Source organism: Thalassophryne amazonica, chromosome 4 (genome assembly GCF_902500255.1).
Source record: "Thalassophryne amazonica chromosome 4, fThaAma1.1, whole genome shotgun sequence".
NCBI classification, from domain to species: domain Eukaryota; kingdom Metazoa; phylum Chordata; class Actinopteri; order Batrachoidiformes; family Batrachoididae; genus Thalassophryne; species Thalassophryne amazonica.
In genome coordinates, this window is record NC_047106.1 from 33,207,482 (window position 1) to 33,232,178 (window position 24,697).

The 24,697-nt window shown below is 41.1% G+C and overlaps 1 protein-coding gene across 1 annotated transcript in view; it reads left to right on the plus strand.

Moving 5' to 3' along the window:
- The window catches only part of gosr1 (golgi SNAP receptor complex member 1), an 86,958-nt gene that overhangs the window by 9,683 nt on the left and 52,578 nt on the right, over positions 1-24,697 (plus strand). Inside the window, exons 2-6 of the mRNA XM_034169368.1 lie at positions 974-1,085; positions 3,352-3,439; positions 7,470-7,577; positions 7,706-7,797; positions 13,814-13,888. Coding sequence (XP_034025259.1) covers positions 974-1,085; positions 3,352-3,439; positions 7,470-7,577; positions 7,706-7,797; positions 13,814-13,888 — 475 coding nt within the window. The remainder of the gene's footprint in view (positions 1-973; positions 1,086-3,351; positions 3,440-7,469; positions 7,578-7,705; positions 7,798-13,813; positions 13,889-24,697) is intronic.

Genomic DNA, 24,697 nt, shown 5'->3' on the forward strand with positions numbered 1-24,697 from the left:
ATCGACTTGGTCTCAAAATAGAATTTCACCAGTTTCCCTTTTTACTCGATTTTTAAGTGGCATCCTCACTGGATCAGTTTCAAACTATATCAGAAGAAATTCTTGAAATATTTATTTAAACTCTGTGTCCTACATTTCTAGTTCCTCACTACAGCTGTCCCATAAATGCACACCTTTGACTTTGTTGATGTGTTTGTGGTGTTTTTTTGGGGGGGTGCTCACTGAACATGAACCATTATCTATGCTGAAAATCACTTATCTTCAGTAGTAGTACATTCACTTAAACTATCTGAAACTTATTTTAATTCAGAATGTTTAACATTGTAATTGCAAATTCTGGGACTTAGTGTAGCAAAGGGTGAGCTGGCAGCAATTACATTAGCATCCTGTCTGTTTGCTTACAGTGCTCTGTGAGTTGTTAGTTCTGGCTGATTGATTCTGTTTGAGGTGTGTTCGGCCAACTTTTCACTGATGCCTGGAGAGGCGCACCCATTTTGCCGTCCCCTGTCTTAGCATGTGGTTTTAGACTGAACTTGTAGGAGGAAGAGCTCCACCACTTGTGACGCACTGTGGCCTCCGATGGCCAATGGACTTTTCAATAATATGAACAATCCTTTTTCTGTTTTTGTTTTGCATGTTTGAGAGCTCCTTTTTTGTACTATTTGATATTTGTTATAGTTAGCATTGCCTAAGCAGTTGGGCACCCCTCAGTCGGATGTGCTTGACTTTCTTCCTTAAAAAAAAAAATGCCGGAGGGAGTTTTTCCTTATTGTTGCACATGTGCTTGCTCAGGGTCTTTGGTAATATTAGACTTTACCCTTGTGACGTGCCTTTGGGTGATTAATATTGTGATTTGGTGCTACATGAACAGATTGAGCTGAAATTACTTTTGTTTTGATTCTGATAGAAAACATAAAATGAGCTGCTTTCAAGTTAAAATGTTTTGATTGGGATTCCTTTGTGTACTTTACAGATCTGAGAAAGCAAGCAAGACAGTTGGAAAATGAGCTTGACCTGAAGTTGGTGTCCTTCAGTAAATTGTGTACCAGCTACAGCAGCTCCAGGGATGGATGTCGAACAGACACGTGAGTAGTATGTGGTATCTTGTCCTAAGGTTGCATATGGCACAAGATTGTTGGTCATTCAGGTCAGGGGGTATCCAGTAAAAGTGCTACAGTCAATGGCCCTTTTTACATGCACATAAAAATCCACTTGCTGTCTGATTATTGGCCCTTCTGATTATTAAGTGGTCATGTAAACTTCAGTCTGATATGCTTTATCCAATAATAACCATTATCCGATTATGAGAATTCAGATTAACACACTTGGATTTCTCCCCAATATTTTTAACTAGGACATTGACCTGTGGGGAACTATGGAAGTATTGACATAGAAAAATTTCTTTGCTCTTATGAAATTATTTATTGAAGGTTTATTCCATTTTCAGTTATGTTCCAATGTTCTAAAATTAATTTTTGTCATCAGTAAGCTTTTCTGAAGCTGTTAAACCAGTACAATATTCCATGTAAAGAAATTTCAATTAACTGATGTTTTGTATTTTCACATTAGACCAAATTTCGTTTTTTTTTTTTCTTTTTTTTTTTTTTGCTTGTGTGAGACACTGAGACACAATTCTGCTGTCTTGCCCAGAGTGTGAACATGTTTATTCTGGGTTTTGGGTCACATACATACAGAAAATGTCCAGATTTGAATCTGCTCTCTGGGATTTTGGAGGATGGACGGACTGATGAATTCTTTCATGTCTGCAGCAACCTCACAGGCTTTTATTTTGAAAAACAAGCTCTTATTGTAGAAGTGTGACATAAACAAGCTTGTTATTTTCAAAAATTACTGATTTCTCAAAAAATATTGGTCCAATGACCTTGCTGTTTTCAAGACTTGAATTCTCATGAAAAAGTATGTACAAAGGAGAAAGTTACCTCTTTCTGGATTTCAATTGACGAGCTGAATACACAAACACACAGAGGCCACTTGCCTCTTATTATATGAATTACAGAGAATGTTAATATAATTAACAAGATAATATTTTAGCATTGGTATACCAATGTGAAAATGTATTGAAAAATGCAGTGGTCATTAATTTTCTATACCTGCTTATTCCAATTCAGGGTCACAATAGAGCTGGAGCCTATCCCAGTGGTCATTGGGCAGGAGGCAGGGTACACCCTGGACACTCTGCCGGTTTCATTGCAGGGCCACATATAGACACTCATTTGCACTCACACAGATGGCCAGTTCAGTTTCCAAGTCACCTAACCTGCATGGAAGGAACCCACAGACCTGGGCCTTTTGGTTGTGCCTAGGTCACACCTGAAGACCAGGGGAGACTGTGCATTCTAGGTTGTTGCACTTAAATAGTGGAATGCACTGCCTTTGGACTTCTGTGTAATTCATTTTTTTGTTTTTAACCTTTTTGGAATACTTAATAATAAAACCAATAACATGGTTTTGGAGGGCGGTATGCATTTTCAGAGGCCCGGCGTCCATGCCCAGTCACCCAAAATGACAGATATTTGCCTGAGTTAGACAAGGGCAAATAACTGTCATTTTGGGCGACTGGGCATGGATGGAGGGACTCAGAAAATGCATACCGCACGATAAATGCATGTTATTTGCATTATTATCACTTACTTATGCGTACACTTTATGTATGCATTACAACACGTAACGCGTACATAAAAAGTTGACTCACTTTAACTTTTGTCATGTCGGCTGGCGTGCGCTGCTCTCCGAATTCGGCAGTGCGTCCTCATCAAGCTGGCTGCTTTGGCTGCTGTTCATTGTCGTACTATCCATGAGAAAATCATCCGGAATATCCATATTGGGACCAACACACACTTCTCGTGTTTTTATCTTTTCCTCTGCGGATAGTTCTTGTGCTGTGCGTGCTATGACATCATTTGTTTACCGTCAGCAGGCGGGTATAGCCAGGTAGTGTCCACGTAAATCTACACTACCGACCTAGCAATGCCTTGGTAAAGTGATAATAATGTGTAGTTTTCAATATGATTGGAGCATCTTTTAATTTTGACCCTTGTGTAATTCTTCAGTTGACGCCTACCTGGCTGCCTATTGAAAATTCAAATGGCCAATTGTTTTTTTTCAAAAGAGTAATGTCTACGGAGTATTTGTCCTGAATTTGTTGCTTCTATCACAATTTGCAGGATTGTTTCTGTTATCTGCTGCACTAAAAAGACCAACCCGATGTTGGTTTGTATAAATGACTTTTCCATGCTCCTCATGTTAACATGCAGAATATCTCCTAGACTCCAGCAATGCGCCATCACATCACATTTATTCTAATGGGGATCTGTTATTTTTGTCCTCCAGGTCAGATACCACCCCTCTGTTAAACAACTCCACTCAGGACAGAATGTTTGATACAATGTCTGTGGAGCTTGAGCAGCTACTAGCAAAAGTAAGTTAAAACTTTTCAGTCACTGGGTTGTGAAAATCTTTCTCGATAAATATCTTTATCATCTATCAGTCTGTGAGGATTTGTTGTTTTGGAAGAGGCAATTCAAGGGAAATCACTGCAAATAACAGGAGACCATGACAGTGCAGTAACTTTGTTCCTGGACTAAAAGATTGGAAATTAAAAAAAATGAAAGTCCAAAAACAGGGACAATTTAAACGCTAATATAGAAAAGTTCAGGAAACTTAAGGGTCCAAATATATCTTGGATGAAATGCATCACTGTGAGTTAATCCCAGACATTGACTCCTTTCATGTGTACTTATCCCTATAAGTAGTGTTGATGTTTCAGTCAGGTTTAGTCATTTTCTGATATCTTCTCAGTGTTTCCCCTGAGGGTTGTATTTTGGCCCAGTGTCAGGTCTGGGAAGACAAACCTGCTACCCCTGACCAACAGAACTGATGTTGCTCTCCTTTATTGTGAGTTGTCATATATCTGACATAACTAATTTTGTACATACACTTTCTGAATGGCGTGGTAAGCAAATGTATTTGTCCATTTATGTACAGGCTAATGTAACATTAGCAATGAATGTTCTTCCCAAATAAAGATATTTACTGTGCTCTTCCATGCAGCTGCTACAGCTTCAATTATTATTATTTTTTTTAATCAATTAATTGCTGCAGCAGCAAGCAAAAATGGTTACTCTCCAGCAAATTTTGTTTTGTGCCAGTTGGTTTTCCTAATTTGAAAGTGTACTTTGTGAAATTTCAGACCGAACAGTTCGTTTTGTCCTCACAAATTGATCACATCTCATAGAATACAATTCTTTGTCATTGTATAGAATACAGTGTTCCCTCGTTTATCGCGGGAGTTACGTTCTAAAAATAGCCTGCGATAGGTGAAATCCGCGAAGTAGTCAGCGTTGTTTTTTACAATTATTATAGATGTTTTAAGGCTGTAAAACCCCTCACTACACACATTTTCTCACTTTTCTCTCCTGTGTAAACACTCTCAAAGTTCAAACCTTAGTAGAAAAGTAAGACCAGTATTATAGAATGAAACCAAAGATCAAAGCCTGTTTTCAGTCCCAAACATTTGTTTCAGAAATAAAAATAGAACGTTTTCCTGTAAATAATTATGATGTCTTTTATAACTAACATTGAATTTTAATGATCAACCTACGAGGTTGGACAACTAAGAAGTTATTAATAGCAGAGTGTTTTTCCATTGAGAGACACCTCGGTGCAGGTGTCTTTTTCCGAGTGAAGAACACAGTTATGAGTAGTTGGTGCTCTTTTTTTCTTCTGGGCGAGAAGATTCTTATAAACAGACAGACGCAGAACACAATGCGCATGCTGTTTCTTCGCTCACTGCCTCCGGTGCACCGTTGCGGGATGGATGCGGGACCCGCAAAGAATCCAAGTCATTAAAAAGATACAAACTTCTCTGTGGCCACGGAGCGCTGCGGTTACCGAGACCATGCAGCGCTGCTGAATTCTATCCTTGCGGGCTGCTGGAGCGCTCTGCATCAAAACAGCGAGCGTAATCTCTGGACCTGTTGCCAGATTTTGGCTGCAACTAAGCACAGCAGACGGTGGGGCGGTGTGAGTGGCCCGCTGCAGCGCTTACCAAGCCCACAGACTCGGGAAGTGCATCGGAGGCAGTGAGAGCAATCACGGTGATGCCGACCTGCCTGCCTGATGAGGAGGCAGAACACAATGCGCTGTTTAAAAAAAAAAAAAAAAAAAGCATGCAAAATTGCACTAAAAAAATCTGCGAGGGACCACTGTACAGTGAAATTGGTTGGCATTCCTCAAGGTGCTTTGTAAATAAAAATGCATATGTCCTGTCATACAGACATATTCTCAGTCCACCAGCTTTCCTATTCACCCCACATACAAAACTCATACACTCTCAAGTGTAAACAGTGAGGTAGCACAGGTTGTAGGTGCATTCTTGCTACAATCAGGGAGTGTAGGAGGAAGATATTCTCCAGGGAAGGCAGTGCACAGCCTGTGATCTCTTGGGCAGTGTTATTGTGCTGCTGAGCAGCTGGCATACCAGGTGGATATACAGTAGGCCAACACACTTTCAATGGAGCAGCGGTAGAAGGACACCAGCAGTTTTTGCTCCATGTGGTTTTTCCTGAGGATCGTAAGAAAGTGGAGTCACTACTGGGCCGTCTTGACAATGCCAGTGGTGTTTGTTGTGCAGGAGAGATCCTCTGCGACGTGTGCCCCCAGGAATTTGAAGGCAGAAACCCTTTGCACACACTCCCCATTTATGTGGAGTGAGTCTGTGCCTGCCTTCTTTTCTACGGAAGTTGAAAGTGGAAGTACGTTTTGTTTTTGGATGAGGTTTAAGATAAGCTTATTGTCTGTGCCCCACTCAGCCAGCCTCCTCCCTATAGGCTGACTTGTAACCACCTGAGAGGATTTCCACCACGATAGTGTCGTCCGCAAACTTGATGATGGTGTTGATAGAATGGGTGGGGGTGCACTTATTTGTGTATGGAAAGTAAATTGGAGGACTTGGCACACAGCCCTGAGGGGCACCGGTGCTGAGAAGAGATATGTGGGACCATTCTGACAGTCAGGTTGATTAGGAAGTCTGTGATCCATTGGTAGATGGGTGGAGAGATTCCTAAATCTGTGAGTTTGGTCAGTCTGCTGGGAATAATTGTATTGAATGCAGAGCTGAAGTCTATGAAGAGCATCCTGACATAGCTCCCCTGGTGTTCAAGGTGGGACAGTTCATTGTGGAGTGCAGTGGTGATGGTATCCTCTGTGGACCTGTTTGCTCTGTATGCAAACTAGTGTGGGTCAAAGGTGGGTGGCAGGCTGGCTGTGATTTAGGATGCTTATAGCAGGTTTCTTGGGCAGGAGAATTTTCGTAGCAGTTTTGAGATGTGGTGGACCAATGGATTTGGACCTGTTGAAGATTCTAGTGAAGACCCCTGAGAGCTGTGCTGCACAGTCCTTTAGAGCTCTTCCTGTGATCCCATTTGGACCTGCATTTTTCCATGGTTTCACTTTGCTGTGCACATGCCGCACTCCTCGTGCTCCTGCACAGCGAGAGTGTGACTGTTGTGGGCAGGTAAGGGTGTAATGACTGCATCAGTGACAGTTGTCCTCACCTCAAAGTGAGCCAAAAACAGTTAGTTTCTCTGCCGGTGAGGTGTCACCTTTGGCATTCTTATTTCTGTTGTAGTTTGTGATCTGCTGGATGCCCTGCCAGGCACACCGTGGTTGTTGTTGTTGATGTTTCAGTGGTCCTTAATCCTACTCTTGTGAGCTGCTTTAGTATTCCCGATGCCTCTCTTCAGGCTGGCTCTAATTGTGCTCTGTCGCCAAACCTGAAGGCAGTGTTGCACTCCTTGAGGAGACTGACTGGACTGGAGGAGACTAGACTTCTCCAGTCATCCAGGGCTTCTGGTTTGGGTATAACTGAATCAGTTTGCTGACTGTTACACTGTCAACACAGGCATTATGTAGGAGAGTACCGTGGTGGTGTATGCCATAAGTCCTCATCCTCGAAGACGTCCCAGTTGCTCCTGTCGAAGCAATCCTGCGTACTTGCCCAGATGCTGTTGGGTCTGAATCGGAATATCGGACCTCCATATGTTAAGTACAGATCTCTTCTGAAATGGAAGCACTAACCCCAGTTCTTTAATATTCATCCTTCCAGGCACTCATCAAAGTGCCAATCCTGCTCAGAAAACCTTTTTCTTGAGTCCTTAAAAACAGGAAAATAGATGCAGGATATGGTTTTTGTACACTTGCTTTATTTTTACAGCACTTCCTCCTCATCTTTTGACCAAATGAAATTCACTTAGGCTGTAAGGAATGATGCAAATCCTGTCAGTGTCATTTTAGTCATTTCCTGTGACATTGCCAAGTAAATGGCCAACAAATGGGGCAGGTGAATTTGTCACTGTGATAACATGCATGAAGTAAAACCCCAGGCTTTTGTTTTCTAGTACTACTTCTTTTTTTTTTTTAACTTTGTTTTTACTTGATGCCTCTGTCAGCTGACTGCAGTAAATGACAAGATGGCAGAGTACACCAATGCTCCAGGCACAGCATCTCTCAATGCTGCGCTCATGCACACACTCCAGAGACACAGGGACATTTTACAGGTTTGCCCTCCTGTTTCTTTTTTTGGTGACATGTTAAATGCTACTTTGAAGGAATTTAATTCACAGATAAGCAATATTATTCGTATTGTTTCAAGTCCCCCTGTTAATTTTTTTTCTTTTTTATTCAGGACTACACACATGAATTTCACAAAACCAAAGGCAACTTCTTGGCAATCCGGGAAAGGGAGGATCTGCTTGGCTCTGTCAGGAAAGACATTGAGTGAGTACCCGTTAATGCTACAAATGCTTGATTTGCCTCTGCATGTTCTCTACCGGCATGTCACATTTTTGGGAACCAGACTTCAAGAATATAATCATGAGGGGTGTAACGATACACAAAAATCACTGTTCGGTACGTACCTCAGTTCGGAGGTCACGGTTCGGTTCATTTTCGGTACAGTATGGGAACAAAATGCAAAACCTAAATTTGCTTGTTGTTTAAACCAACAATTTATTGTAACATTATACAAACAGGAAAATAAAATAATTGCAAAGTGCTGCCTGGTAATAAGTTAAATAAAATGTTCTCAAATAAACGACAAATGTATGAAATATTATAAAAAATACATTCCTAGTAAACAGCTTTTAACAAAACCTTTCCACAAGTAAAGAGCAGCACAACAGTTCCAGCATGAAGCCCTGTTCAATTTTATTCAACCTTCATATTTTTTGCCAGAAAAATTAACTTGTCCAAAACTGTCACACTCTATGGGATTTTTTTTTTAAGAGAATTAATGTTAAAGAATCCCTTTACTTTTGTACAATTTATTTTATTTTCTATCTCTTTCTATGTTTAATGTTTGTTAATATAACTTTTTAAATTAAAGTTTTGAAAACAAAAACATTGTGGGAGAGGCAAAAAAGTGAGTAAAACCACCTTTAAAATATTTAGAACCACAAACAAACTTGATTGTTGGTTTGTTTATTTATTTTGCCATTAAAATTGGCCATCACTTATTAAAATAAAATAACTTCTCAAGGCCAGGGCTTCTCAAAGTCTGGGGACTATTTAATCACAGCGCAGCAAACGAGGTCAGTAGGCTGAGCGAGTCCAAGTGAGGAGGATTATAGATATCCCTTCACTCAGTGCTTTACAGGCTACAGCGGTCAGCAGAGGAGAACGAGACCTGCTGCCGCTAGGTGACAGCAGAGACTTTCAGTTGCCAAACATCAGAAACGTCTCCAGTAATGCTAGGAAAAGTAGCTCTATTTGTCGCTAGTTGCTTTTGAGAAAATAAGTCAAGAGGGTTTGGAAAGTCGCCAGATTTAGCAAGAAAGTTGCTAAGTTGGCAACTCTAAATGTAAACACATGCAATGCAAACTCACCCGTGACCAGCCCTGTACCGAACCGAACGTCTCGTACCGAAATGGTTCAGTACAAATACATGTACCGTAACACCCTTAATAATCATGTTATATACAGTTCAAGTGTTTTTATGTTTTCTTGCTCTGCGCCTTGGTGAAGTGACATAAGCAGGGTATTGTTTTCATGTGTGTGTCTGGACAAGATAACTCAAATGGCTGGACTGATTTTCTTCAGACTTTGTGGGAGTATTTCTTAGATGGATATTTAGAGGTGATTTGATTTTGAAGCAGTTTGGTCAGAGGTCAAGGAAAACATGAACAATCAAAAAGGCTGGATGGATGGATGGATGAATGAAGCCATATTGATCAACAAAATGTGATTAATTGGCATGGCTTCATCTTGAAGCCATATGATAAAGTAATACATAGTCAAAACCACTTTTGGAGACATATGAATATATTTATTTGTACATTTATATCATGGTGTGCAGAGTGCTCAGGATATGCACCATCCCCCGATGCCTTCAAATTTTTATTGCTATATATATTTAATCAGCAGGATATCTTTATGTTGCATCAGTAACTAAAATTGGAAATCATAACTGTACTCTATTGAGACTGGCACTAGTTTGGGTTATGGTTTGCTTTTCCACCAGCGTCTGTAGAAACTTTACCACCCATGTTGACATTGCACCGGTGGTACATAACACACCCATATTAAGCTGCACTCATAGCACAACTTTTACCTGAACACCTACTCTTTCCTTTGCGCATCTTTCTGTTTACAGTGTATGTGCAAATATCATAATAAACGTGTCAGCTTGTTTGTATTGGGTGTAACACCCATATCTATTCAGTGCCTTCCTCTTCACTCTGCATGTGATCTCCAGACCAAATACAGAGTCTATATGGGTCTGTGCTGTGTATCTTGGTTACACAAACATGTTGCATGTTTGTTGTCTTAGTGTGTGCATCACTTTACATACAATAAGGAAGTCCTCTGTCAAAGCACAGCATTTACCAGTTGTCACATTGTAGCCAAATGGGGTTGCAGGCAGTCGTGATTGGCAATGCAGTTGCCCTGCCCCTAGTATCCAGTTATATCTGCTTAGTACTGTATGTTGAACAGGGACTAGAAACTTAAATAGGAAAGGAAGCTAGAACTGAATGCTTGGCCAAAAGACCTTCCTTCTCAGGGTTCTCGCCAGTGCAGTTAAGCATAGGGGGCCTCTATGCTGTGATTTAACCAGCATTGGGGGGGGTATTTTTTTCTTCTTTTTTAAAAGGACATGTTGCACTATTTAATGTCCCATTTAGCAACACAAATTGGCCCTCAAAATGCAGGAAATGGTATTTCTTGGGGGATGCCCCTGGACCCTCCTACAACACGTGTGCCTGCAATGCTCGTTGCACTTCTGTGCCCCACTAAATTCCCCCCTATGCTGTAAAAAAATTCCAAGTGAGAACCCTGCTTTTAGTTTAGAGCACCAAAACAATACAGTACTCTGGTACTGGAAAAGGGGCTCATGGTTACAACAAAATTATGTTTTGGGTTGGTATGTTAACATGTGGGCTGGCATTGTAATGCCTAATGGCAACTTCTGCTCCTACTGGCAGTTAGGATGGGTTAAATGCAGTAGACACATTTCATTGTGCAGGGAACATGTTCTTTTGTGCATATGACAATAAAATTCTTTTGAATCCTTTGAATTGTAAATTTTGCAAGGTTGATGAGCAGTATTTGCTTTTTTCTTCTTCTCTTTAGTGGAATCTAACAGCAAATGTCTGAGTAAATAACAAAATATCACTTTCTTTAGGCAGCATTAGTAGCCAGAATAGGTGACTAAAACGACACTGTTGTATTTGCAGAAATGGTAGAATAAATAGTAACTGCATTTCTATAGCACTTTTTCAACAATGCTTCAGAGTTTTACAATACCTCACATTTACTTGTTCACACACTCCAGTGTCAGTGTGATGTCATGTATGGCACTCGACTTTACACCAGGAGCAACCTTGGTGATAGTGCCTGTCTGGTTGAGTGATTGAACCTATGACTGTCCTGTCACCAGCAGACTTCTCTGACATTTTGGCTCCCACTTTCCTGCCACTTGGCATTATTCACTGTTAGTGATGTTCCTTATAGCAGTAGTTGAGCCATGACTTCTCTACACTGCTCTTGAAAAAATGTCTGTGGAAACCTGGGTAGATTTATAGCCTGTTTGGCCTTATGTTAGGAAAGTGCCCAGTGAACAGATTGGCTCAGTTGTGACATGACATGGGGATTTGGAGCCAGACCGTGATTGTTGATGTTGCTTAAAAATAAAGGCTTATTGATTTGAAGACAGCAGTGAGCCCTGCATTCTTCCTACTGACCTTGTTTCTGTTATCTAGAATACATAATGGCTTCTGCTTCAGATGGCTGTACATTTGTCCCATGGCTTGATCACCTTGTTTTTAATGATGCCACATTAATTGACAGTTTATGTTCCAGGGACCATTTTTTCCATGTATTGAGATAAATTCATGCATTCAGTTGTTCATGATAAAAGTTGAGCTCTTGTATTATGAAATGGTACTGCGTCTCAGTGTTTTCACTTGCAAGTTCTCCCTGTATACAAATGTGTTCATATAGTAACTAAGGTTAACAAAAGAGGTGATCATTTAAAACCTTTTAGATTAGATAGAACTTTGTTGATCCCTTGGGAACATTCCGTCAGGGAAATTGAAGTTCCAGCGGCATTGTATAGCAGCACACAGGGTAAGAAGCACACAGAGTATCAAAAGTGAAAATAAAAATGGAAAACAGTTTGCAAATATAAATGCCAGACATACTGGTTTACTGGCTGCTACTGTTCCTCTCATTCCCAACCTCAGTCTTCCTGTTACTCCTCCCCTTAACAAGTCGTAGTGATTGTGAATGTAGTGTGCAGATCAGAGATGAAGTTGGTAACTCTGTGTTCTACCAGACAAGTGTCATTATGCTGCTAATTAGAGAGCTTACAGATAGGGTTATCGTTTTAAAACACATTTTTGGGCTTTCTGTGGCACCATTTGTGCCTTGAGGCAACTCTGTGATTTGGCACTATATAAATGAAACAAATTGAAACCATTTGGAGGTTTACAAAAAGAAAAGTTACCGATGGGTGGTGTGTGTGACATCTGTTTGAAAACCTATCTTCTGGCGACACTTCCATCCTGCTTAATGCTGTTGTTTTGGCTCCATGATTGGTCAGGATAGTTGATTTCTCTGTAAATGCAGCAGATTTTGTTTCCCAAAAAGATGTTTCTGGTACTGCAATGGCATGTTGGCAATTTGCAGCCCATGGTGTCATGGATGTTTCTTTAATTTTGATTAGAAGATGGGCAGTTTTGCCACCCTCCAATAGGTGTGAGAGTAGCAGCTGCTTACTAGTATGTGCTGTTGAAAATTTTAAAAATAAATCGATAAACAAAAAATTCCGTTGCTGCAGCAGTGAGGAGACACTGTATCACAGGCTAGGTAATTGTGTTCATGCTGCATGCCAGGTCGCAGTCTCACGCTTTAGTATACCTTCTCATGCAGATCGATGGCTTCATAACTTTACTGTATGCAGTGAGGAAATAGCAGCAGCATGGTACTAAACTGAGAAGTGCTTGCCCGAATCTTTCTGCCTCCTTCGTTCGAGAATTTTTTTTTTTTTTTAACTTGTGAACAAGTAGGCTAGTAAAATAGTAGGATTACATAGGCAGGAACATGCATTTCTTGATGTAACTTATAAAATAATAGCAGTAAAGATTTATTTGGAGATGGCAAGTCTATATATGTTGCTGTAGGCCAGGAAGATCAGTTCTGGGTGTATGCACTGATGACACACGTTGCTGCATCCACCACTCTATCCATCCATCTTGGGACCTGTATGGCAACTGCTCAGGCAGGTCTTAATGCTGCAGTGCAACTTGTGTTTTGATTAACCAGGTTGTTTTTAAATGTGTTTGCTCTCATAAAGTTTTGGCTGCTGTTAATGCAGAGCTTCGTCGCTGTCCCTCCATTAGATGGCAGCAGAGATCTTGGAAATGATGTTTCCCAGGAAGCTGGCTGCTGTAATGTTTTAGCCTGTTACCACACCCAGTGTGGCTTTAAAAACATGCAGCACATGTTTTTAATGTCGTTTGGGGCAATGTGTAGCAGTTCTGAAGTCCATGTGCTCTCAGTGCTGCCGTCTCTGTAAATGCCAGCAACTTAATTGGCCTACCTTTGTTTTCAAATTGGTGCCCCGTTGCAAAATCTCTTTTTGATTAAGGAGTAATGAAGCAGTTTACTGACAGTACTGCATTTCATGAAGGCCCTGTACTACTGGCTTGGAGATTAAAACTTCGATCAAGACAGCTAGTTGTGAACTGTAGGCAATATTTCATTTGATCTAGATGGTGTGCTAACCATGAATTAGACATATTCATTTTTGCATTGTGTACAAAGAGCTGTGAGTAGTAGGTTACGGTTCTTGGTATATACACTGTTTTGATGTTGTTGCTAGATTGGTTAACCAGATGTACAGCAAGAACTAAAATGTCTACTTTGTGGTCAGGGTATTTGTTTAGCCGATGCATATGTTGTATGTCACACTTGACTTGACTGACACGGTGTACGACACGTCTGTGATTCTGGAATACAGGAATCTTATCAAAAATCACACATTAAGACAACATTATAAAGCTTTTTTTCCACTTTGGTCCAGTGTATACAAGCAAAGGTGGCATAATAACTGCTCTTTTTTTAGCAGAAGCATAATGGCATTTCATTAAAAAAAACTGCTCCTGTGAAGAGAAGAAAAACATTCTGGCAATCATTTATGTTTCATGGTAAATGTGATTAATCAGGATTGTTACATGCCATCATATAAATGTAGAAAAATTACATTGTGTATTTTTTTCATATTTCCTGTTTCTAGGACATACAAAAGTGGTTCTGGAGTCAACAACAGAAGAACAGAGCTTTTTCTGAAGGAACATGAGCACTTGAGAAAGTAAGTGCCACTGCCCTTTCACTGCATGCCCTGTTTCATGTTGTTCGTACAAGTGGAATTCATCCAAAATGTAGCTTTTTTTTTTTTTTTTTTTTTTTTTTTTTTTATGTCCTGAGTATTCATGCGTAGGATTAATGGAGACAGTGAGTGAGTGGGTCTGCTGAGTTTTTGTCAGTAACTCTTGTTAAAAGCTACCGCATGTTCCTCTCTGCAATTTTGGGGTTCTGAGGGATACAGGTGAGGAGCAGTGAACTTCCTGTTTTGGGTCATGCTGACATCTTTTATCATGAAAATTAAATTTGACTGAGCCAGTCAAGTTACTTGTGGAGCTTTTTTTCTAATTGCAGGTCCCGCAAGCAAGTAGAAGGTGCTGTTAGTTGTTCAGTACCACTAGAATGTGGCTGCCATTGATGTATAGACATTTCACAAAACACATCTGGGTTGACTCATTTTGGCTGTGCTGCTTAGCCATTTAAAGCTCTTCACTCTCACAAGGATCCTGGAGGGGGCCTGGGAGTACAGTCTACATGTGTTTTGTGGACTTGGAGTAAGCGCATGGTTGCGTACCCTGGGAGATACTGTGGGGAGGTGCTATGGGAGTATGGAATGAGTGGGTCCCTTCTCAGGGCCATCCAGTCTCTGTACTCACAAAGTGACAGCTGTGTTTGGCAGTAAGTTGGACTTGTTTCCAGTGGGGGTTGGCCTCCGCCAGGGCTGCGCCTTGTCACCAATCCTGTTTGTGATATTCATGGACAGGATATTGAGGTGTAGTCGGGGGGGAGGAGGGTTTCCAGTTTGGTGGGCACAGGGTCTCATCACTGTTTTTTGCAGATGATGTGCTCCTGTTGGTTTCATTGGCCTGTGACCTCCAACACTTACTGGATCGGTTCGCAGCCAAGTGTGAAGCAGCTGGGATGAGGACCACCACCTCTAAATCTGAGGCCATGGTTCTCTGCAGGAAACCGATGGATTGCCAACTCCGGGTAGGGAATACAGTCTTGTACCAAATGGAGGAGTTCAAGTACCTCGGGGTAGTTGTTCACGAGTGAGGGGACAATGGAGCGTGAGATTGGCCTGAGAATCGGTGGAGCAGGGACGGTGTTGCATTTGCTCCACTGTACTGTTGTGATGCAAAGGGAGCTGAGCCAGAAGGTGAAGCTCTCGATCTACTGATCAGTCTTCCTTCCTACTCTCACCTATGGGTATGAGGGTTGGGTCATGGCCGAAAGAACTAGATTGAGAGTACAAGTGGCCGAAATGGGCTTCCCAGGAGGGTAGCTGGTGTCTCTCTTGAGATAGGGTGAGAAGTTTGGTCATCTGTGGGGAGCTCGGAGTAGAGCCGCTGCTCCTTGGCGTTGAAAGGAGCCAGCTGAGGTGGTTCGGGCATCTGGTAAGGATGCCTCCTGGGCGCCTCCCTAGGGAGGTGTTCCAGGCATGTCCATCTGGGAGGACACCCCAGGGAAGTCCCAGGCCTAGGTGGAGAGAATATATCTCCACACTGGCCTGGGCACCCCTCGGGATCCCTCAGTCAGAGGTTGTCAATGTGGCACAGGAAAGGGAAATCTGGGGTCCCCTGCTGGAGCTGTTGCCCCCATAACCCAAGCGGTTGAAGATGAGTGAGTGAGTGATGACGACGGTAACCTGGGACTGATTTTTCCTTGTTGAGCTGTGACAACCCTTAGTACCCTTAGAAAAGACGTATGTTATGCCTTCATTCTGAGAGATGAAAATATCTGGTTTCTAGCACTTACTGCATTTGCTTAATCATGATGACCTGTGTAATGGAGGCTGCAAGCATCCTTGTTTGGATTTGTGTGGTTTCTTCATTGTTTTAAACCACAATCAGTCATTGCGCCAGTTAATGTGTTAGGTGAAAATTTGTGCGAGGAAAACTTTATTCTTAGTGTTTCTGTGTAGGCTCTCAGTTGTCCGGGTGGTTTCCATAGTAGAGAAGCTTGAATCTTCGACTAGACTGGGTTGCTTGACGCGAGGACGTTTCGCTTCAAATCGCAGAAGTTTCCTCAGCTAAAATTCTTGCTCTGGTGGTCTGACTTCTGTCTTGACTCTTGTAGAGAAGAATTCTCACCAGACCACCAGAACAGTAACTTTCCCACAGCACCAGTGCCTTGGGGCCCTGTCACACCTTGACGATTTAACCAGCGTATGCTGACCGTATTAAAAACGCGGGCGTATGTCTAATATGTTATGCAGTTGTCACACCATGTCGATTTAGCTAGCATATGATGGGCTGCAGCTATCGCTTATTTTAGGAAACGAGTATTCTATTAATTATTCTGGCGGTTAATGGAGTAATCGGATAAAAAGTACTTCTGCGTTTTTTAAGCAACATCAATAGTCTAAGGCTCTCCCTAAGCAATGGCACAATGTCACTGCGCCACCATGCAGATTGTTAAATTTAGTGTATGCCTTTCTGTTTTCCTGGTTAATTATTTATTTTTTCACATCTTTACAAGTTTTGGATCTTTCCCGGTGTCAGGAGCTCAGACCTCCCCTGACACCGGCCCATAAGCGCAGGCAGTGGGTGTAATCCTCAGTCAGTCAGGCTGCACCTGAACATGAGCACAGCCTGTGAAAAACTGGGCTCTGGGAGGGGTGCAACGATTTACCCAAACTGACTCTAACAATTTGCCTAAACTGACTCCAAATGACTAAATTAAGTGGTTTTATTTATTTTATTATTTATTTACAATTTTTTTGGGGGGGGGGGCATACGACGGACTCTGATGTTACGTGTCCTGACAAGGCAGCAGTGTGTCCCGCTGTACGTCTGCAAAGGTGAGTGCCATTTCCTTTCATGTACTGTTTTGAGAATGGAGTGCATTTACGAAAATAATAGTACTTAGTCTTGGGCCCTCTTTCTCTTAGATTCAGATTCAGACAACTTTATTGATCCCTAAAAGGGCAATTCATTTCACACCCAATTACCTCAGACAAATATACAACAATTAATCCACAATTATTACTAGTTGAACATAATAATGGCACACATCAGAATTAAAACAACCGCACATATACATTTGATGTTTATGTACGCTAAACTTTGAAACAGTGTTGTGAGCGGGGGCTGGGATGGGGGTGGGTGGGATGGGGGGGTGGGAACAGGAACACAGAGATAGAGGAGAGAGAAGGAGATGTGACCGCCCTTGCCGGCATCCCAAGCAGTTAAAAAGCCTTTATTTTACTCTTTTGTGTCACGTTGGAAAGCTGTAGCTGTTCGTGCTACAGATTAACTCTTACACGGCTTATGCGCATGCGCTAATCTTCTTATGTTTTTTTTCTGTGGATGTTACAGCACCACACACAGACCTGGCATATGTACTACAACGTTAAATGGAGCTTTGAGGCACAGAATTTTCCCCAACATTTTTTTTGTAATCAAATTATTGAAGTTACTTGAGTAATCGTTTCAGCCCTGATATGATGACAGCCTCGTTTCCACCTGTGGTTCAGGTCGGTACTGCAGGGTGTGGTGTGGGTCGGAACAGTTAAGTCTGGCTTGGTTTGCATTTCCACTGTCGGCAGAACCTTTTTGTTTGGCAGGTGGAACACTTAAATATTGACGAGCACATCATCCAGCACGTGTGCGCTGTCACGCGGTGTGTCTTCTCCACATGGAGGCAAAACAGAGTAATTTAACAATATTTCATTTATTTTTTTCTTGGATCATGGGATTTATTTTCATCGCATGCAGACTGCTGAATAATCTGTTGTTACCTGTGGTAAGCGCTGAACGTGAGTGAGGCACTGTGATTCTTTCAACTTTTAAGTGCCGGTCGCGGGGCTGATCAGACTGCGACGCCACAGGGGGAATGATCAGACCATGACACCTGCATCCTCTGGTTGCTTGGAGCGGGAAAAACTCACCAAGGGACTTGCTTAAAAAAATGCTATGTTTCAGCCATGACAGGGAATTGAAGTACTTTTCAGATATCGTTTTCCAAAATCAGGAGGCTTTATGTGGATAAGTTTTTGTTAGGCTGTGATGATGAATCTGATTGAACAGTGTAACAGGTAAGATTAAGACTTTATATTTACTCTCTGTGTGTGTGACTCGTTTTAATATTTGAAACAGACCTGTTCACATGAGGACTGCAGCTTTCAGCCAATTATTGGACAGCGTTAATGGACATATTTTGACTCATGAGAGTAACCTAACAAGAAACATATGTCAACAATTGCATAACTTACCTACAACTTGTGTTTTGCATATATGGAACATATGAATCATACGCTGGCATGCGATGAAAATATTGTGTATGCTCAAACTTTTACAAGGTACTCTGCGCATTGCGTTTTTCAACGTGCTCTTACCCATAACTTATTACTTATGTATGCCCAGCATATGCCAGTGTTTTTAATACAGTGGGCATATGTTGGCTAAATTGTCAAGGTGTGATGGGGTGTTACATTCATTTGACAGATCCTCATGTCAAATCCGAGGAATATGCTTTGCCACGTGACACCATGGAACTCAGGGCCGGTGCTAGCCATTTGGGTGCCCTAAGCAGAATTGCTTTGTGGTGCCCTCCCGAGTAAGTCCCTTCGGCTGCTCCCTTGTTTGCACTCGGGGTCGCCACAGCAAATCCAATGTGGGTCTGCATGTTGAACTGGCATAGGTTTTACGCCAGATGCCCTTCTTGACGCAACTCCACATTACGTGGAGAAATGTGGCAGGGGTGGGATTAACCACTTGGCCACCGCCCCCTCTGTGGTGCCCTCCCGAAATGAACAATAATGAAATGAATAATAATTTGTCAGTGCGGTTCTCTTTATTTCCAAAATAACATCTCAATACACAATATTAAATTAATATTGAGTTATTGTTGTTATTGTTCATTCAGCTGCTCCCGGTTTTGTTCGGGGTCGCCACAGCGGTAATTTATTAATGTTTTGAAAACTGCTGCACATAAATTTGTATTAACAATGGCACCAAACATGACAAGAAATAAATAGAAAAGTTAAAATAAATAAATGCCACCATTATTTAGAAATTTAGTTAAATACAGTCTGTAGTTAATTAATTAAACTTGTCTCAGGAAACAAATGTTAAACCTTTTTCATATTTCAGCTTTTAGCACAGGATTTTGTGCTTTTTCTCCAATTTAGGTCACTGTCAGTTCAATTCTCTTTATATTTTTGGACCATTTCATGGACAAAACATAGTCAATGTAAATTTTCACAAATATTTGACATTTTACACACTAAATTAATTTAAAAAAAAAATCAGTCTAATAATGAAAACAATGAGCAGCTGCAGCATTAAATGTGGCATACAGAACTAAAACATTTAGCAGGATCTTATGGCCCAGTCACACGGCACACGATTCCTGAATGAAGGGAAAAGGTAAAAAAAAAAAAAGTCACAGTTCGTTGAGAAAAGGTGGACGACAGAGCTTTATCGCCAAACAGTCTGCGAAGCAAGTGCGCAAGAGGGACGAAAGAGGAACTTAACAAAACCGAAGCTAACAATCTCGCCGCTTTAAAGAAAACACGTCTGGAGCCACAGCTGGATCAGTGTGTGTCTGCATCTCTGAGTTCCAGGACTCGGCGCTGGGATGGAGCTCATAGCGCCTGAGTCCTGGAAAAACTGCAAACAGAAGCTGTGGAGATCTGTGTGCATGCCGGTGGACCACCTGCTCTGGTTCCTTGTCCAGAACAAAAGAGGGATCATCTCCTTCATCATCAGAATCCACACTGTCTGACCACACGCTTGCGCGCTCCATCTTGCTCCACTTAAAAAAAAAAAAAAAAAAAAAAAAAAAAAAAAACTCTGGTGTGCCGTGGTCACTGCTGTATCACTGTACCTGTTTCACCTTTACTAAGCCATATATATTGATTTATAACTGAAAACTGTCAAAAGGGGGTTATAAATATAAGTGTAAAGATGACTGAATATATCACAGCAGTAAATTGATCAGTATGTGTGAACGCGCGCATTGACTCCCCATGTGTGGTTATTTCATGAGCTGCAGCTGATACGTGAATTCTGTCTTCCAGAACAGCTCTTTATACTCATATAATCATTCTAATTATCTAGCTGTTGCCACATGTACATGAGGGCTGGATTGTCATTCCTACACTCATATTATTATATTTAATAAAAAATAATAAGTGCACGCAGGAGCTGCTGCTGCGCTAATGCTGCATTCAAGTACCGTCGGAAATTACACAACGTTTTTGTTGTTTCAAATTCAGCAGTTGCTTGTGGCAAAATAATTAATTGTATCCACACAAAAGATTAATTCTGGCCTATATAAGGTGCGTGAGCCCATTGAAGCTGACCTCCCCACTCAGATAAAAAAGAAATCCAAGCAAACAAGCCGAGTTTGCCCTGTAATTTCTGGCGGTACATGAACACAGCAGCAGCCTCAGCACTCACAAACCGGCTTCTGCACAGCGTGAAAACATTCAGCTGGTCGAACGAAGTCAAACTAAACAATAACATTACAAAAACTAAACAAATGATTAAAAACGTCAATAACAGCAAAATGAAACACAGACGAATTGAGGTTTTCATTGCCCTTCGTTCAAATTTTTGAGCAGTTTAAAAATCCTGACGAAGCACCAGCTGCAGGAACGAAGCTGCGCGAAGGTTAAATGATACGAAAGTTCAGATTTCTTGTTTCGTCAGGGCTTCGTTGCCCTTCGTTAAGTGCCATGTGACTGGGCCATAAATCGTGATTTTGAAATAAAATGTTCAATTACATGGCAGTTAAGGCTTATTTAATGTCAGTGAGCATAAGTGGCAATTTAATCGCACGTGGAATTTAAAGCATCAAGTGTTACAGAGCCCTGGCTGTAAACAGACTCATTCAGCTCTCTGTAGCTTAACTCCAGAAAACATGATTCCAAAAATGATCCGGGTGAGGTCGCACTAGAGACTATTAAAGTGATGTAATGGCTTAAGAAAAACATACAGTCTGGATCTGGAAGATCCAAGTTCTTACATGGAAAAACAGCAGAAAAAAACACTCGCTCATCTTCCAAGTCATTATACTTTTGCTCTCCTGAAATGTTAAAGATGAGAACAGTGCGGTTTTCTTCTTTTTTTTTTTTTCTTTTTTTTTTAAGTAGCAACAGCTACTGAGTAGCAACTGCTCAGTGGATCATGCACAGAGAAAAGCACCACATGGCCAAAATGTCGAAGCCGATGCTTCCTCAAAATGCAAGCCCTCTGAGTCTCCTTCAGTAACAGCTTGTTTGACACAGTCATTCCAGCAGTACCCAGGGATCCACCGAATGCAAGGATGCTTATTCACCGTCTTTGGACAGTTTTCCGTTTTTTGTAAATTCTTGCCGTCTAAAAGAACGCTCTTGTGAAGGTAGTAAATGCGCAACGTCTTGATGTTCCAGACAATTTCCTGCCTGCTTCCCGCGTCAAATCTCATAGCATCGTTCAACAAATTTTCTACCTCGTCAGTTTCTCAGTTTAGTTCCAATATTACACAAGATAAATACAGGTATGGCAATAATTTAACGCTGATATCATTTAAACAAGTAAATTCTGTGACATTTTGGTATTGTTGTATTATAAATGTAACGCTTCATAAGGTTGGGTATCGAAACCCAGTTCTCTTCGGGTGTCGTTAAGAAATGATTCAGTCCACCGACATCAATAGCCTTTTTGCTTAACGGTTCCCTTATCGGTCCCCTTCACCATGGGCTTTTTTTTTTGTGTCATTTGCGGTTTGTGGCTTCGTCTACCATGGGCATGGTTCTTGTTTTTTTTTTTTTGTTTGTTTGTTTTTTGTTTGTTTTTTTGTTTTTGCATTTCCGGTTTGTGGCTTTTTCCCCTTGTGGTCAGATATTATTATTATTTGTGCCATTTCCGCTTTATGCCTTTGTGTACCGTAAGAGCGAGCTTCGCGGCACTTCACTTGTATTATGTAAAAGCTAGCGAAAAATAAACACTTTTGAAACTGAAAATGCTGTTTTTGTAACCTAATAATTATTAAACAACTGCAAATTATAAAGAACACAATGCTCATACAGCCGAGGGTATTTTAGCATTGTGTTGTATTTTAATTTTTCTTTAAAACTCTGTGCCGGTACGTGACACCACTTTGTGAGTGTTCTTGTTGGCGTTAAACTAAACAGCTAAAGACCTGCGATGTGTTAACAACAAATGCTTTTTCTGAGGATGACAAAATGTAAAATGCACAGATAAAATAGTCTTACTTGTCAGTCAGGTCGTGCTTTTTGCGTAAATATACGTTATCCATTGTTTCATGCTCAGATGGCAAACCATGGGTGAATCCAGATGGGGGGGACAACACCCCTAGATTAAAGGTCCACTTTTGAAGACATTTTTTTTTTCATAGTTACTACTATGACTTATTATTTAAATAACTAAAATGTTTAAGCCAGTATTACTCTTGTACTGCGTTTTACTACAGTTCTGCACTAAGTTTAATTGATGAGCCAATGTATGTTTAGCATTTATAATGTGGGTAGATCATTTTGACTTGGTCATTTTAAAAGTAGCTCTCAAGAACAAAAAAATGTGGGCACCCCCAAGCTACACTGTACTCTGTATTATATAATTGAGACATCTAACATTCCCCAAGAGCAAGCAAAACTCAGCAGATGCAAGGAAAAACTCATCTTAATATATATTAAGAAACTTCAAACACAACCAGGCTCAATGGAATGGAGCGTGTATAGGAATGACTTTGATTTAAAGATGCAGGTAAATTTTCCTTGGGTAAAAAAGTGCTATAGCAGCTACAGTGCAATGCAAAATGACAGAGACAACACATGACGGATAAAATAATTAAAATGAGCTGTAAATCCTGCCCTAAAAAACACCATATAAAGATTGATACTAAAACCCATGAATTTAAAAAGTTTAATGTTGTCAAATTCTAACATTAAAAAACCAGTGTGCAGAATAATGCTGGAATCCAAAATAAGTGGGAGAGCCCATCGAGATCCATCTTTATGAGTGGCATGATGGGACATTGGGGTAAATGAGAGCCTAAGCCTTCTTTATTTATTTATTTTTGTTAAAGTCCACAGTGAGAGAGCTGTACTGTGCTCATCTCTGATGATGATTTCCAGCCCAGCAGAGTAAAGAGCTGGCATGATGGAAGTGCTCACACCAAACAGTCTGAGTCTGTGGAGGAAATGCAGCCTCTGAACCAATCTCCAACACAGAAAGACCACATGGATGCTCCATCTTAAACTAATGCCCATCTGAATAACCAGATATTTGCATGTGTCCCCTGGCTCAATGTCCTTGTCGTTTATAATTAGTGGATGATGGACCATCACCTTTGTGGTATCAACTATAATCTCTTTTTGTCTTTTTAACATTAAAAGTGAGATGGTGGCTGTCACAAAAGGCAATCTCATCATCCCTGCACGGTACACTTAAAGTCGCCCTCATCTCAAAATTTGATGTACAGTACCAGTCAAAGGTTTGTACACACTCTCCCATTCAATTGAGTACCAAAGTGTGTCCAAACACTTGACTGGCAGTGCACTTCTGTTTTCTCTTTATTATTTTAGAATGTCTTGGTCAGGATTTGGGTTTTGTTTGCTGTTTTTCTTTGTTTTGCTTTGTTGTGTTACTTTCTGTTATGTTTAGTTTCTTACTGGAGTTTTTCCTGCTTGGGTCTGTCTGTCCCTTTCTCTCTTATCCGTCTCTGCTGACTTTTGTGGTGGGTGTTTCCCTCTCTCTGGCCACACCCTCTTTCTGGAGTGTTCCACTGCTCTCAGTCTGCACCTCATCACCTGGGTGTTTATAAGCTCCTCATTTTGCCTGCTCCCTTGCCAGATTGATGCTCCTAGTGTTTTCTCTCCAGCTCTGTTTTGTGCATTCTTGACCTGCCTGCCTCACGTGTGTTTTGATTACCTGTCTGTATTCTCGACCACACCTTTGCCTGATGATTTTGATATTGTTACTCTTGTTGGACTGCTTCTGTGTACTGTACCCAGTTTACTGTTTCAGTAAACTGCTTTTACTTACAGAGCTTGTTGTCTAAGTCCTGCATTTGCATCCAACCTAACCTGTCACCCAGACCTGATAGTCTTTCTCTTTCCCTTATTTACTCACACTTCTGTGTCTCTCTCCTTGTGACTGGTTGGTTTTGTGTGCTGCAGTCGCAATGTTGCTCTGAATAAAGGATTTGTTTGGTTGAGGCATTGGCCCTGGCAGTGCTCCTGTACACACTGTGCACTTTCTTTCTCTTTTTGTTAAAATCACTTATTACAACAACAAAAATGGCTTGTGTGAAAGATACATTTAATATCCTGATTGAAACCTGCTTTGCACAAATGATAGCTATGTTTGAGGGGCTGGGGAAAGAGCAGAGATTTCCATCACAGAGTGTTCTCAATAAAGATTCTAGAAAAGCGCTATGACATAAGCAATTCTGATGCTTAACATTCCGTTCATTCTTCAAACATTCAAGCGTACTGCTCCAGTCGTCATGAAAATAAGATGCAACTTATCAGGCGTTTAGCAGCAGTAAAAGGTGCACTGTAAGCAGTGATTCTGGCAGCAATGAAAGATCAATCGGCTCTCCTCTGTTCTATTTTCTGGTTTACCGCAGCATTAGGGCTCTCCAGTTGGTTGAAAACACTGTTGCTAGACTTTTGACAGGAAGCAGAAAGTTTGACCACATTACACCCATTATGGCATCTCTTCACTTGCTTCCTGTCCCTGTCAGATCAGATTTTAAGGTTCTGCTACGAACCTATAAAATTGTTTACGGACTGGCACCTCCCTATCTAGCTGCCCTAATTGATAAAATGGTAAATGGACTGCATTTATATAGCGCTTTT